Genomic DNA, 17,201 nt, shown 5'->3' on the forward strand with positions numbered 1-17,201 from the left:
AACACAATGTGTCTATTTATTTCACACAATCAACAAATAAATAAGCTGGAAAATATTATTTAATATGGGGTAGCTTAGACTATTTTCTTTTTGCAATACATTACTTGATGGGGGTTTGAAGATTTTAACAAGTCATTAATATACCGTTAGTGTGCACACCATAACAAGCACGTGTTGTTGATGTTGACGTTTTAATATCCGGGTCCTTATCGAGATGGACCAATGACAAGCTTCAATCACTGTATGACGTCACGTTAATGACAAACTCTTCAACATGGCGGAGAAGGGTCCACAAGTGAAGATTGGGCATTATATATTAGGTGAAACACTTGGTGTTGGCACCTTTGGCAAAGTAAAAAGTGAGTATTTGATGCAAACTTTGCAATTTTAACCAATAAATCATCTGACAATGTCGTGCCTCGATAGCCTTAGTGGAACAAGTCGCGTGCGCCTAGATTTTGTAAACAGCCTTGACTGCGAGTTCTGTCGATCAATAACCTTGCGGTTGCAATGTCGAGAACATGTATACGGTTTCACGTGGGACGCATATTAACGATGGAATCAAATGTCGACATTTTAAGCATTTACTGCAATGATATAGAAACTATGTTGAATGTCATAGAATAATAGCAGAAGACAAATTGTGACGTGTTAATGTATTTCGTGCAAATATGTAGGGTAGTAAATTGGCTTGTTTTGAGAAAAACATGTTTACATCTAGGTGTGACATGGAAGAAAAAGTCGACAAGACGAGAAAGAATGTAGCTATTGTATTATTTCAGTATACACGGTGTAGCATGATAATATCCACACACTGTATTGTATTAATAGTTGTAAGCATATAGAACCTAATGTCATCACTGCATAATATAGGCCACTAATATTCCTAATGCAGACATGTTCTTTCCCAAGTAGAACTGAACATTGAAATGCAATGCATTATCACGCAATTGTGTACATTGATGTGTATTTAGTACACCACATTTTCTACCATTAGGAAATTCCAAATTTCCTTACTTTTGTTTAGTGGTTTCTTTAAGTGATTCAGTGACAATTAAGAAACAAGTCTATATGTCTAGCACCATAATGTTTCCAGTCTAATATTGCTAATGGGGATATGTGTCTAATGTTAACCATAAAACTGTAATGTTTATTTAAAATTAAGTTTTAAGCTTGCAGTTCAACATTTCTCAAAGTAAATATAAATATAATATAAACTTTACAAAATTTATGAAAATATGATTTCAACCAAGTTTTCTTGTGGTGCAAAAGGTTTCTGTGTAATAGACATGATAGAGTAGAAAGTCATTAGAACCTTTGATTACAGACCTGGGAATGTTGATGCAATAAAGAATATGTCCATAATTTGAATTAATTGTAGCATCAGACTCTATTGCTATTATTGCTACAGTGTGAGTCTGTCTGAATAATACCTCTAAGGCTCTAACCCATCATTGAATTTTAATAATTTAGTCTCTATATAATGTGTTCATGTGTGGATAACTACAGCAGTGTAATAATAAAAAAAGAACTCTTGCTGATAAGTTTAAGGTAGTCACATGGTAGGTAACATGGTATTATTGCAATCTTCTGAATCATGGGTTCCATCCCAGGCTGGGTCATACCTAATGATGTTAAAAGGTGGAACTTGTTGTTTTCCTACTTTGTGCTCAGCATTACAGAGATAAAACAAGGATTGGTTGGCTCTGAGTTAGTATACTGTGTGTGAGTCTGGTATCCATGTTAAACCTCAACGTGGTGTCTCATTGAGCTAGCACATTAAAGCCAGCATTAGTCTAAACTATTATAAGCAGCCCCACACACACCTGTGGGATGATACGGATGTTACATAAGTGCAAGAAAATTGAATACAACGGTAAACCTTGTATTACCTCACCCCAACTATGGCTTGAGTGGTGTGTGACACAATCATTATATGTGTGATGGCCATTATCATCATGATTATGGGTCATTTGTTATTATTCATGGTTGCCATTAAATGCCAAGGCATTTCTATTCAACATCTATATTATATTGACATATTACATGTTTTATTTACCAATGCTCTTGTCAACAAGTTCGGAGCACAGGGGTGAAGTTATTGGTTTTATGAAAAACTATGGGACTGTTTGTATTGTCCAGGAATAATAAGGCAATGCCTGTAGTAGTATGCCTAATATAATTGTACAAGGCTTTGTTGTGACAGTACATCCCAATGTAACATGTCTACAGGACAGCATTTCATAATATGTACACGAGTACCTAAAGATGATTGACATATACATTCATAACAGAGGAATTCCATGTTGAATAGAAGTTTGGGGTCTCCTTTGAATTATAATGGGTTTTTTGGTTGTTGTTTTTTATTCATTGAAAAATGAAAAATAAATTACTATGATTACATTATATGATTAATTGGTGGAGTACACAGCTTGTCACACTGGTCTTTTTGTGTTTCAGTTGCCACCCATCACCTAACAGGTCACAAGGTAGCTGTGAAGATTTTAAACAGGCAGAAAATTAAAAGTCTCGATGTTGTCGGGAAAATCAGGAGAGAGATTCAAAATCTCAAACTCTTCAGACATCCTCATATCATCAAACTGTAAGTCCACAAAAAGTGATGTACTGCATAGTTTCAGATGGCTTCATCTTCTAGGACATTGTCCGTGTTGACAATTGTCCTAAAGATTGATTTCAACTTGTTAATGAATTGATATTAAAGACAGTTGTTAAATCATGAATATGTATTAATGCTGTTTATCCCCAACTTAATCACTGGTACTGTGAACCATGTTGACATGCATTGATGTTCTTGACAGTGTAAACATATTAAAATTAAGTTGCAAGAAACAGACCCAATTCCTGATGAACTCAACCAATTGCTGATTTGACTTTTTGAAGTGGGGAAGTGAGTATTGGTATAAGATCAGTTAGAATTTATTTGTGATTGCCCAGATACCAGGTGATGAGCACCCCAACAGACATCTTCATGGTCATGGAATATGTGGCTGGCGGTGAACTCTTTGATTACATCGTCAAGCATGGCAGGGTAAGTAACACAGTGTCAGTGTTTGGAGTTGTGAGCATACCCAATGTACACTTACTCAGTAGCCACCTGATTAGAGGGCAGAAGTCACCCCGAAACATTGTTACAAACAGTAAAGAGGTTGTTGTCCATCAAAAAAGTGTCATGTATTCTCACTCACTGTAGTTGTGATCACGAAAGCAAAGGTCACAGCCATCAATCATAACAATGTAGAGAGGTCTGAAGACTTTCCTTCCTCCTTACACTATATAAGTTTCAGTGGGCTAAATAAGTCAATGTGATAAGGATTTCAGGAGACAGAGAGAAAGGGGGGGTGGGGGTGGGGGTGGGGGTGGGGAGATTATAACCATATCCGTGTAATTATGATTTTGACTCAACAACTGTGCTGTTGTTTTACTTACTGTTCTGCTGGTACTGGTTCAAAATCCCTTACAGCCTATGTCAGCACTGTGCCTTTGCTCTTGGGTTTCAGCAAAGTGGTACATCGCTTAATGTCTAGGACCTGGGAAGTTTTTGTCTCACTGCCGATGACTGCTTTACCAAACATAAATAGAACATCTGTTGTTTTGTTTCAGCTGAAGGATGTGGAGGCAAGGAGGTTCTTCCAGCAGATTATTTCTGGAGTGGACTACTGTCATCGACACATGGTGGTGCACAGGGATCTCAAACCTGAAAACTTGCTGCTAGATCAGAACACTAACGTTAAAATAGCTGACTTTGGTAGGTACCATTATGTCAGAGAGGCAGCATATAAGGTTTTCAATCATTTTCCAGCATTTCTGATCCTGCTGATTTCACTTGAAATTTGGTAGACATTGTAGATGCCATGTCAAATGGTAATGCAAATAAAGTTTTGTATGGAGGTTTTAACCTTTTGTATATATTCCCAAAATGATGTCCTGATGTTATGTAATTCTTTATTGCAAGATTATGATGATGGTCCAAAGGTATAGATTGACCAGTTTGAAAAAGAACCAACGATTGTGGTAGTATGGTAATTTTCATTAATGGATCTTATCATTCATCCAACTATTTGCAGGTTTGTCTAACATGATGCATGATGGAGAATTTCTGCGGACAAGTTGCGGCTCCCCGAATTACGCTGCTCCTGAAGTTATATCAGGAAAGTAAGTCACAGGATCTTCACTAATGATTACCTACAGTTATTTGAAAAAAGGAAAATGTAAAGCTATTCAACATATCATTGTAGGTCTAGATGTTGTAGCCCATTTCTGGTGTCCCCCAATGTGTTATTGCTGGAATAAAAGTCACTCGCTCCCTCCCTCCCTCCCTCCCTCCCTCCCTCCCTCCCTCACTCACTCACTCACTCACTCACTCACAGGGCTGGGACGGGTAACTTGGGAACTGAGTAGGACCCGGGTACCCACAGGACTACCTACACCCATACTTAGTCACGTCATATATTGTTTAATGGCAAAAATTATCTATAACTCTATGGTTACACTACAAGTCACTAATGTTCGCATTTCTTCCTGAAGATAAAACTTAAGCCAACTTCAGTGTTTGCATGACCAGATCGTTTTATATGTGTACAGTCAAACTGTTCCCAATTGGACCTTTTTTAACCATCTCTTAAGACCTACAGCAGGTACCTGGGTAGGGTTGGGTAATAGGGGGAAGGGTACCCGGGTAGTAAATTTTGACTCGTCCCACTCCTATTGCACACACCTGTTTTTTCAGACACTTTCATGTGTTATTGTTCACTAGGCTTGGGTTAGTCATTGTATGTAGATATATCAAGATCCTGAACATTCCTCTGTATTTATGTCTCCCCCAGAATGGAGGGAGACATATTGTTTTTGGCACGGTTCCCGTCGGCGTCGGCGTTCCCACCGTTTCCGGACCATAACTCGGAAACCGTTTAATATTTTTTCGCGAAACTTTGTATACACATTAACCCAGCACTGAAGTGGTGCCTTTTGCTATTTAGAGATTTTTGACATTTTTATTTTTTCTCGTTTCCATGGAGATAAGTTGAACATGAATGGGGGTAAGCTTTGTTTCCTGACCATAACTCAGAAACCGTTTAATATTTTTTCGCAAAACTTTGTATACACATTAACCCAGCACTGAAGTGGTGCCCATTAGTTGTTTGAAATTTCTAGGAGTTCTATTTTTGTCTCTGTTATTTAGTAATGGAGGGTGGGAATGAAGAGATGGGGTTTAACGTGAAGTAAACGAATGAATGGGGGTTAGGGGATTGGGGGGAGACATATGTTTTTACAAGTAAAAACACTTTCTAGTTAACACTGTTTCCAGGCTGTACGCGGGTCCGGAGGTGGATATCTGGAGCTGTGGTGTTATCCTGTATGCCTTGCTGTGTGGGACGGTACGTGGACTGATGTGTATGTGACATGTGAAGATACACATGTTGGAGTACCTACCATGAATGTATTTCAATGATAGTACAGTATCATTGCTATGATCAGGAGGATATTGAATTAATGTTCAACTGTTAAGTGTCCATGGATAATCAGCGTAAACAATAAACATTACATATATTACACTGCTGATGATGGGGGATTGTTCCTGCAAGTAATGAACTCTATCTGACTTTGTTATGTCTTCAGTTGTTTTAATCAATGCTAGTTTTGAACATGTTGAAAGGATAATTTGATGACTGCCATTTGAGTAATTAATCTGGTTTGTTTCAGTTACCGTTTGATGATGAACACGTCCCTACATTATTCAGGAAGATCAAATGTAAGTAGAGAATGTTTCTTTGAGATAAGCATCTTATAGAGTTGATTGCTAGATGAAAACACAAAAAATACTTACATTTACCGATTGATTGATATACAGTAATTGAAAGTTTGATAGAAATTGTGGTGTTTTTTAACATTTTGTGTTAATGTAAGTATCCTTAAAAGAGCTTACTGTGGTAAGCTTCTAAAACATGTGTCACTTGGGCTTTCATCCTACATACAGCTGATACACCATCATACAGTCGAACTGCGTTATCTCAAATGTACCGATCTCTCGAGCCTATTCTCCAGTCGCAACTGCCTCAATATATAAATACATATGAAGTTACCTGCTTATATCAATTTCGAGATAAAAATAAATTGCACTATCTCAAACCTTGGGACTGGGTCCCAACTTTGACTTTACTGTAGAATTCTATACCTTTATCTCGGAAGTTGGCATTGACACATAAACTGTTTTGAGAAGCGTAAGTATATTTAGTGCCTTTCCCCATACATCTTGCATCACTGTAAAGGCACAGAGCTATTTGAACCAATTGGTCCACCAATTATTATGTACTTATCTTTTAATCCAATTGTAATTGTAATCTTTATTGACAAATAAGATATCGTAAGTACAAACACTTGAGTAAAAACATGGCCACATTTCTATCTTACATCGAAATGTGCTGATCAAATTTGGATTAAAGCAATTATAGATGTGTGATGCTACCAACACGATCCAAGTGGATCGAATAAGGAGAGCTGCTATGCCTAATACAGTACATGTACACTACATTAATGTACTGTTGTTATTAATCATAGCCATCAAAATACATTTTAATTTGTCATCCCATACACGTTGTGTTTTTTATTTCTTGTGTATGCAATCGTATTGCGTTGTATCTATAATTTGTTTTTCTGTCACTTGATCTGTCCGGATGTTCATGCCTTGTTATCTTGAGCATCCGGATATCTCGAAGTTACAACACGGTCACGCTAGGTTCAAGATAATAGGGTTTGTCTCTAGTGAGTGAGTGAGTGAGTTGGGTTTAACACTGCTTTTGACAGTATTCCAGTTATATCACGGGGTGTCAGCTTAATGTGGGAGGAAAGCCCGAAGTGATGCAGGTCTCAGATGTTTACCACTTCGATGAAACCCACGAGCACGGGTATAGTGCTGACAAACCTAGAAACATAATTGGGGCGAACCAAGATTCGAACCCACAATCATAAGTTTCTGGCGTGCCCAAGGGACGCAACTCTGCACAGCAAATTGCGGCACCTTAGACGACTGTGCCACCTGTGCCACCTGTTTGTCTGTATAACTAAAGTACTGTTCCAAGTATTTAACACCACTATCGGTAACTTGCTCACATGTATGATTTTCAGCCGGCCTATTTGCCATCCCTGAGTATCTCAACAAGGATGTCGTGTCGTTACTGTGCCATATGCTGCAAGTAGACCCTCTCAAGAGAGCAACAATACAAGACATCAGGTCAGTGTGCATCTCTCACAGGAATACAGGCTCAGACAGTTTGTGTAGGCCTATCTATACATGGCTTACAGATAACTGATTAAGTAGAAGTCTAATGAAGGGACATAACTCTTGTTAGCTTATAAGTAGGTTATTAAGATAATGTACACTGTGATAACTAAAATGTTAAGTTTATGTCAGTAAAATTTTATTATTATAACACAGCACAAAGTGGGAGGGGAATATAGGAATGGGTGCTGTCCGTATTGACGTTTTGCTTTTTAGGAATTTTGGATATAATTTTGTGGGGGGTTAGGACCAGAAATTCCAATCATTGAACCATTGTTGAATCCTTTGTATTTCCTGACTTATCAATGAAATGATCAACTGTTTACCGTTATGTTTTTGGATTTTGTTTAATTCCATCGAAACAAATGAAAAAAACAATTTATTAAGTGATTAACACTTTCCCAGTGATCTTGTCATGGTAACATCATCCTGCTTAGATGGTGAAAGGTACCAGTCAGCTTGCAGCATACCAATCAGGTTTTAATTGAGTGTCACAGACTCTTTAGAATAAGTCCTGGGCAGCTGTTGTGCTCAGTAGAACACATTGGGCAAATGAGTTTTTCATGCTTGTTTATTGAAGGTGCTAACATTTGCTTCCAGAATTTGTTTGTCATATAATTATTTCTAAACATGTAGCCAATATTGTGAATCTTCAAGTTTAAAAAAAACAGGCTTCAATTTTATAATTAGCTGCTGCTTTTTCTCCAAGCTATCAGCATTCATTATCATTGATTTCAAATTATCCAGCAGTAAATCTTGATCCCGGCAGAATGCATAAATACTCTGGCGTTTTCTCCTTCTCTCTATCAGTGCTGGCTTATAGGTCTGTGTTCAGGTGATAATTTGTATGTTTGTATGTCTATGATATTTGAAATGAACTCAGGGATCATGAGTGGTTCAAGAAAGACCTGGTAGGGTACCTGTTTCCATCTCCCAACGACCAGGACGCGTCTATAGTGGACCTGGACGTCATCCGAGAAGTTTGTGATGTAAGTACAGGAGTAATGACACTACTCTCACCTCAGTGTAGTAGGCAACTGTAGTCATGTTCAGATTTATCAATATTGGTTTTTGAAACAGTTTGTTCATTCTCTTTCGTTTCTCAAGTCCTGAAACTGTAAACCTGTACTGTTTGGAAGAAAACTCAGGTTTTCTTCATAAAATTTCCTTCTGATTGTTTTAATTTATTGACATTACTTTTAAGGCCTAATGTTACTATAATAACTTTAACAGTAGTTCTAAAATCAGAAGGCTAACTTTGTATTACACACTCCAACCCAATCCTGAAATAATGTTTTTAGTCAAGTCCCTTTATCCATAACTCTCTCTTGGTAATGATTTAAAAAAAAAATGTAATCTATCATTTGATAGAAATTCAACGTAGATGAGCTCGATGTGCAGAGAGCCATCCTGAGCGGGGATCCCCATGACCAACTGGCTATAGCCTACAACCTCATCATAGACAACCAGAGGTTTGCTGATGAAAGTAAGTCACCGAAGCATGCATTTAAGATACTATAGTCAATAAAGTCAGATGCATTCAGATATGTTATCAAGATGACGTACAGATTATTTTGATGAAGACATTGAAGTATAATGAGCACTGTTAAGCTGCTTGAGGTTTTTTTAAGAGTCAAAGAAAATATAATCTCATTTGATGCATGCCTCTTGTATTATTGAAATAGCGACAACCAGGTAAGTGTATTTGCTAGATTATTGACTGGTTTTAACCAGCTAACATTTTTAATTTATTCTTCACATTGTCACTCCACAGCTTCCAAGACAGAGTTGAAAGAATTCTACCTTGCGTCCTCCCCGCCTCCAGAATCATTCCTGGTGAGTTGTTAAATGATGCTCTCACTGCGATATTTGGCTCTAAGTCGGCAGCAAATGCCTGTAAAAATTCCCCAATTGCAATTAAACATTTTCCAATTCATGCTGTTATATTTATAACTAATGTTATGTGTTTGTATGTTTGTAAGGTGACTTATATTTTCACTGTTAACAGGACCAATATAGAGGAAGACACTTTAATGCTTATTTTAACATTTTTTGCATTGAATGCAATGTTGAAAATTTGATGTTAAAATACCTATGAATTTAGGAAAATCAAAGAACAATTTCATTTGGAGCAGTTAGTTTGGAATCCTAGATAGGTCCCTGGTCGGTCGAGAGTCTGACAGCATCTGTCAGAATCATGATCTGAGACCATGTGTCATGCCACTGGTCTGGCTATTGTTTAGTCTTGAGTAACTATGGTAACATTGCTGTCAGCAGTATACATCATTACTCCCTCAATCCATCCTGACGTAACATAAACATTAAACAGCAAGATGCAGCAGCTGTGTGAGTAATTGTCATCTCAGAACTGAAATATAGACATGTGTATTCTTCATTTCCAGGCATCTAGTCCTATGAAACCTCACCCAGAGCGAATGCCAGGTAGGTTACCCTTGTTTTTGAATTGTCAAAATGTGTGTGAAAATTAAATCAGTGAGCATGATGAATAGTTTTAAAGTTCTTAACAGGTATGTGTGTTTTGTACTGTACATCACTGTACCTATTTCAGAAATAAAGGATGTGACACACACGTTAGATCCTGTCAAAAGTCCCCCGTCCGGACAGAGGCCTGTACAGCCTGCACCAAAGAAAGCCAAGTGGCATCTGGGTACGTCGGATACTTCACATCTTCATTCATGCTGGAAAGACAAAGCGTCATGAAATAAACCTAGAAACCTCTGTAGATTGAATCAATGTGTATATTGTTTATTGTTTTACATTTTCGAAAACCCAGGGTAGAATGTGTCCCCAGCGCCCAATTGCTAGCTGTAAGAGGTGACTAAATATGGAATCTATGTTTTTTCTGGGTTAGAATTGGTTCTTAACAACCTATGCTGGTCGTAAGATGCGACTTGATGGCTCGGGTGGTCAGGCTAATTATGTCAATTACTGGATTGTCCAGTCCAAACTCGATTATTTACAGGCTGTTCTTGTATAGCTTGGATGTTGCTGAGTACATCAAACAACACATGCACATAATGTTGAAACTGGCACATATAAGAAGTGAAAAATTACAGCATGTGTAATTAGATATATTTTATCACCATGGTAATTGTGTCCTTTGTTTTTCTTTCAGGTATTCGATCACAAAGCAAGCCACAAGATATTATGCATGAAGTCTTTAGAGCTATGAAGTCATTGAATTTTGTGAGTCCTATTCTTCCATTTTACATGTCTACTGTAATGTGTGTCCCCTCTCTGTGGACATTGTGGAAGTAGAATCATGATCATCTTGATAATAACTCATCATACAATGTGCTGGATAGTCACTGTGTCTATAGGAGGACAAACAGATATGTGTCTAACATGAATCTCTGCTATACTCAGTATTATCAACTTATTTAGCATCAATAGCATTGTGATTATACTGTGATTACCATTATTTTAGCACCTCCTTATTCCCAAAGCACCCAAACCCGTGAAGATCCAAGGTAGAATAGGTCTTCAGCAACCCATGCTTGCTGTGAAAGGCGACTGCTTGTCGTAAGAGGCGACTTATGGGATCGGGTGGTCAGGCTGGCTGACTTGGTTGATGCATGTCATCGATCCCAATAGTTGGATGGGTGCTCATGATATTTATCACTGGATTGTCTGGTCCAGACTCGATTATTTGCAAACCGCCGTCATATAGCTGGAATATTGCTGAGTGCGGCGTTTAACAACCAACCAATAAACAAACCAACCAAAGCACCCTGTGGGGATTTATGCACATACTATCCCATGCTTGAGGTGAGAGGATCAGGTGCATTCTTAGCCAACAAGACATGGTATGTTGATTGTGTGCCATCATGCCCTGATGCCATGGATCAGTGCTCATGCCTTTATTACTGGTTGCCGTGTTCATGTTCACTTATCACTCATTGAGGGGCGGTCGGGTAGCCTTGTGGTTACAGTGTTCGCTCTTCACGCCGAAGACCCAGGTTCTTTTCCCGACATGGGTACAATGTGTGAAGCCCATTTCTGGTGTCCCCCGCCGTGATATTGTTGGAATATTGCTAAAAGCGGTGTAAACCATGTTCACTCACTATCACTTATTGAAAAAAAAAATCTATTCTTATGTGTCTGTTCTAGGGGCTGAGTGTAATGTTTTTGTGTTTAATTATGTCCAATCTCTCCCTTTGCATTAATACAAGTATATCATAACATCATGTCATTTCTATTGTTCAACAGGAATGGAAAATAGTCAACAATTATCATGTCCGAGTTAGAAAGAAGAATGAAATCTCTGGAAAGTTTGTAAGTCAAATATTAAAGTTAGAGATGAAAATTTGCAATGGAGATGATCGGACTGAAAGTGGAGTGGATATGTTTGTAACAGGTATGGGATGATAGTGGATAGTTAGTAGGCAATCACTAGATTGTCCCGTCAAGACAGAAATATTTAAAGGCTGGAATCATATTGCAGGAATATTGCTGAGTGCATTGTTAAGCAACATACAAAACAAAAAACGTACAGAGTGTCTTGACTTCGGCTAGATATGGAGACTGAGGGGTGCAAGAGTGTTTGGAAGAGCATGAAGTGATATAATTGACCAAACAGAATTGGATAGTCTATTGCAGTATTAAGACCATGTATGTCCATTTCAGACCAAGATGAGTCTACAGCTGTATCAGGTTGACCAGAAGAGCTTTCTGCTGGACTTCAAGAGTCTTTCTACCGTACAGACAATGGATGCCATTGAAGCTCTGGAGCAGATAACAGACGAGAGGATGGATGTTGATGAGGAGGGGGATGGACAGTGTCACCAGACCCTAGAGTTTTTTGAGATGTGTGCCAATCTCATCACAGCACTTGCTCGATGAGTCACAGACTAATCACTTCGCGGGATTGTATACACTGCGTTCCTCCATCATCCATGAATACATATGGCTGCTATGAGGTGTACTTGCTGTATTTAACCAACCAATCAAGCAACGGCCAGATTCCAGCCACAAGGAAGCCAGCCAGTGTGTAGACAAATACAACCAAAACAGTATTGTTTCTTTTACAAGTGCCATAGAGGTGTGGCATCTGATCTACATGTTGTTTCAGTAAGCAGCCTCATTTTTTTACTTTTCCAAAGATACACCACTCCACTGCATAGCGTCTATATGCATTCATGGTTGACGAAGGGACTTTGTGTCTATGACTGATTGACGATGCAGAACAATTGGCATGGTGCACTGGCATTGGATAAGCTCAGGCTGTGAGTTGCTCAGTAGGTGTTGAAATGAAGAATGGTCAGATACATGTGTACAGAATTGATGGTTATACTCAGAAATGTTCTCGCACAAATAATATGATTATGTTCAACATATGACTGTATGTATGCTAACATATGACTGTATGTATGCTTGTATAATATTCGCATCATAGTAGGCCGATTGGGACGAGAGCGTGAGAAGGAAACAAATGAAAACAGAGTTGCTAGTTTGTCAGAAAGATGAGGTGTTGACTGCATAGTAAAGACAAGTTGTGTACTCAGTTGTATGAAAATCACAAAGCATAATCAGAAATGCTCATTATTCTCATAAAGAGCATGATGCATGTTCCAAATACTGAATATACCTGAAGCAGGGATTCAACTGGGTCTATCTAGTTTCCAGGGACTCGAGGTAATCTCTTTTGGGGGTCCCATTTTACTAATGCAGTGATGACATATTATTGCACATGCTGAGAAGTCTTAAGCATATTTATAGATGGGGATTTCCCTATTAGATTCATGGAAATCAGCTACTGCCACTCTGAACTTGTGTGTATTCCAGACAAGAATAGAAATATCAGTTGCAGCATGCAATCCACAATATTAATTAGACTTAATGGTTCAAACAGCCATATTTTTGGTTTCCAGGACATTGAATGTTAATTTTTTGCATCTATTCTCAATTTTGCATCTGATAAAACCCTGTCTGAAGACAACCATTGTTTGTTGTAGATTTGTTTTGAGATATTTATCGTGTTTTTGAAAATTTGAAGTCTGCATAAGATGATGAAAAACTCAATTGAAGTAAGACTCTTGATTGAGGATGACGAACGAGGGAGTTGACTGTATGTTTGTTATCTTGAACACAACTTTACAGAATGTTTGCTTGTACATTTCACATTCAAACTATTTCCTGAAATAAGCTCCAAAGTTTGTTTTGAACAGAAAAAAATAACAATACTGATCTTGCTGATTGTGTTCATATTGTAGTGCAATGTTTGCTGCAGAAGAAGTTGTTATTTGTTATCATCCTGAAAATATGTACAGATTTAATGTAGGTACTTAAAATGATCTCACTGTCTTTGAACAGGCAGCGAAACCGCTGTTGTTAAAATGTAGTGCCTTTTTGTACATGGTCATCCGAAAGTGATTTTTGTGTCACTTAAAAAAGTAGGTAAGCTCTGTGTCTGAAGCAGCTTGTTAGGCATTTGTCATGGTTGAGTCTTCATTCAACTGTATATATTCAGGAGAGATCTTAAACTGCCTTTTTTGTGTTGAAGTGACAGGTCAGATGTTGAGGGGTTTCCATTGGGTATAAAGTATTTGTTACTAACCATGATAACTTATAAAAAAAATATTGAAGGTAACATTACATACACAACTGTATTAATACCAGAAAGTTGTGTATATAATATGTATGCATGTTTCATTGGACAGATATCTGCAATTTTGCTTCTGCTATTTATGCAACATAAGCCAATGCTATTCTTTAATACATGCCTATTGTTTTATTTATGAAGAATATATTTTGTTCAGTATAACCATGTTTGTTTCTGATGTTTTGTTACTGCATATTAAAATGCTGCTGCAAAGATAAAAGTTTTTTAATTTCTTTATGTCTTCAAGAACAGAACAACAAATCGGAAATGCTTATATGCTTTGAGAAAACTAAGTGTGCCTGATTATTTTTGTTATAACCAGACCAAAAGGCAGGAGACACAACATGAAAACATCATCAGAGTTGGTTTCAGACTGATTCCCTAAACTGAACATGCTAAAAGTGTTGAAACAAAATATTGGACAAGATATGTTTTTAAAGCATATTTTCAACTATATTTGTCATTTTCAATTTGTTTCTGTTTGGGATTGTACAAATTGTGGGATAGACTTGTCTGTAAGGAGAAAACCCATGGATCTAGTTGTATGGTCGACATAGACTTGTAGACATTGCCAGTCCCTGCAAGTATGGATTCAAGTCGTTCAAACATTTGGTTGTTTGCCAATTCAAGGTTGGTTATGTATTTGAATCAGAAAGTTGAGTTTTGACCCAAATTACACAGCAACCATGTCTCAATTTCAAACTTCCACAGTCTATCGGGCATAGTCCCCCTCTAAAACATGTTGAAGTCATATCGGTCATGTGTGATAAAAATATCACTGGCAATATCAGTTATATCTGAAAAAATTGAAATAAGAGTGTAGGTCATTTTATGGCAAGTCAGAACATCTTAATCAGTGTAAGATGTGAGGTGGAAATGTTCTACATCCTAGAGTGTCCATGTGTGAAGGCTGAACAGGGCTGTGATTGGAACTTTCATAAATGGCATCCATGTATCGTCTTGTTTGTATGACAATGTTTTTATATATATATTATCTAATATAGTCAATGTGTCATCTGCAAATTCGTAAATCCAATATCCCTGATATGCTTTTGTTAAATAGGAATTCTTTTTCACACTGGAGTCATCATGTGCAGGTTTGATGTGAAATATATAGATATATGATCAGACCTGTCAATTTGCATCCACAAAAGAAGTATGTGATCTCCCTGCAAAGTTAGTGCCTTTTCATGTATTTTTGAAGGGTGAGTTGAAGATTGAGTTCAAGCATAATCTCGGAGTAAACAAATATGTGACATTGATTATCTTTTGAGACCTTTTTTCTAAAGTGAATTAATTTCCAGTGTTACCATGGAGTGTAATAAGTACCATTTCATGACTTCAGTTTGCCCCAATGTGTGGTTCAGGCCATGAAGGTAGCAAATAATTGTGATCAAATTGTTAGGAATGAATTATACATAAATAGTGTTCATTGTAGTTAGACATCCTTAAACTTTCTTTTGCATATTTATTAAGTTAATATAATTTATCATAAAGAAGCAAGATAAGTTCAATGTTTTTGTTAACTTGTCCTTTTTCTTCCGTTATGTTTAGTATATCATTTGGGTCATAGTTTGCCTGTTATCTGTTGATGCAAATCTGTTATTGACAGTCACTGCTGTGGGAATCATCAAGTTCCTAGTTGGAAGAGCTTTTCTTTCAGGACTTGCTGGGTTCTATATTTGTATTTGATACACTGGGTATAATATTGTAAATGCTTTCTTGTGTGGAATCACTGGAATGTATAAATGCTTTGATATCAAGTGCTAGATAGGATAACCAAATAAAGTCTGAAGTTGAGTTCTTTCGTCTGTTGTAACTAGTTACAGCAGTCTAACATCAACAGTACTTTCAAAACACAGAATGTCACCTACATAGCGATGTGCATGCAGATGTGTGCGTGTGTTGCTGCTTTTACTAGTCCGGACTTAAAACGGTTTTGGTGGTAGCCCCTAGAAGATCTGGGTAGAAAATAGGACTTCAGGTTGCTGTAAGGGGCAACTAACAGGATCGGGTGGTCAGACTTGCTGACATGGTTGATGCATGACATCATGACCCAATTGCGTTGATCAATGCTCATGATGCCATTCACTGGAGTGTCTATTAATTATTTTGCAGACCGCTGTCAAATGGCTGAAATATTGCCGAGTAAGGCGTTAAACAACAAACAAACAAATTTTTAGTGTTAGCTCACTGGGAGGCCATACCCCATTCAGACACTTTAAACTGACTCCAAGCCAGTCAGGCCATGCCTTATCCCCTTATACATCCGCCTCTGTGGCCTACTGGTAGAGCGTCCACCCGGAGAGCGGAAAGTCCGGGGTTTGATCCCCGGCCGCGTCATATTAAAAGACGTTAAAAGATGGTACTGGTTGTTACCCGTTTGGCGCTCAGCATTAAGGGGCTAAAACAAGGACTGGTCTGCTCGGAGTCAGTATATTTATTGAGTGGGATATTCATGTCCAAACTGCAGCATGGTAGCTCAGTGAGCTAGCACTCTTAATTGGCATCAGTCCGGACTAGTACAAGCAGCCACACAAAACACACACACACGTACATGCACATCGCTATTATATAATTGCAATGATCTTGGATGCGAGGGTAACGGCAAGTACCATCTTTAATGTCTTTCGGTATGACAATATTAGAGCTTGATTGTAGCTGTGGTTGAGCATGGATTGGTTGACAGTCAAGCTGGACAGTGCTGTTCCATGTAAAATCTTCCAGATCAGCACATGGCCTTTATCATGGATACAGAATTATGTACCATCAGTCAATGTGAAATACCAGTTGATAGTCTGAAATGTGAGCTGCATCACTTCATGTCAGTGATAGATTGGCTTCCAATTTGTTGTTAGCAGCATCCTTGATTATTCCATCTTCCTGAGTGAAGGGAGTTAACTGACTGTAAAAGTCCAGTTTCCACCCTTGCTGAACTAGGTTGGAATTTCTAGGATCGATCGTAATGCCACCAATGGCGATTATAATAATCAAGATCTTTATTGTAATAAAACCTCTTAATGTTACCTCACAAAGTAAATTTACTTGAACTCTTTGATTAACAATATAAAAAGATTTGAAAACATTTGTCGACGCCCTGTTAACGATGCACATGTTCTGCAAATCCTGAAATCGACCAAAATCTGCCATGTTTATGAATCGAATGTTGATTTCATTATGCGACTTTGATTGGACTATGCATAGACTCGTTAGTCCAGCCCCCCAAAAAACCTCCCATAATTCCAGCCTTGTTTGACAAGGGTGGGAACTCCTTTGCCTCAG

General features: G+C 37.9%; 1 protein-coding gene across 1 annotated transcript; it reads left to right on the plus strand.

Moving 5' to 3' along the window:
• Positions 1–267: 267 nt before the first annotated feature.
• LOC139478534 (5'-AMP-activated protein kinase catalytic subunit alpha-2-like) lies at positions 268–15,690 on the plus strand. The gene is made up of 16 exons (XM_071261032.1): positions 268–359; positions 2,461–2,602; positions 2,956–3,049; positions 3,622–3,766; positions 4,086–4,173; positions 5,327–5,396; positions 5,722–5,770; positions 7,144–7,249; positions 8,181–8,286; positions 8,669–8,783; positions 9,072–9,133; positions 9,700–9,739; positions 9,867–9,965; positions 10,434–10,504; positions 11,528–11,593; positions 11,945–15,690. Exons 1-16 carry the CDS (start codon positions 275–277, stop codon positions 12,158–12,160), a joined length of 1,554 nt encoding a protein of 517 aa, XP_071117133.1. The 5' UTR covers positions 268–274; the 3' UTR covers positions 12,161–15,690.
• Positions 15,691–17,201: the final 1,511 nt, after the last annotated feature.

The sequence above is a fragment of the Haliotis cracherodii genome, unplaced genomic scaffold (assembly GCF_022045235.1).
Source record: "Haliotis cracherodii isolate W230 unplaced genomic scaffold, xgHalCrac1.p SCAF_4, whole genome shotgun sequence".
Lineage (NCBI taxonomy): Eukaryota > Metazoa > Mollusca > Gastropoda > Lepetellida > Haliotidae > Haliotis > Haliotis cracherodii.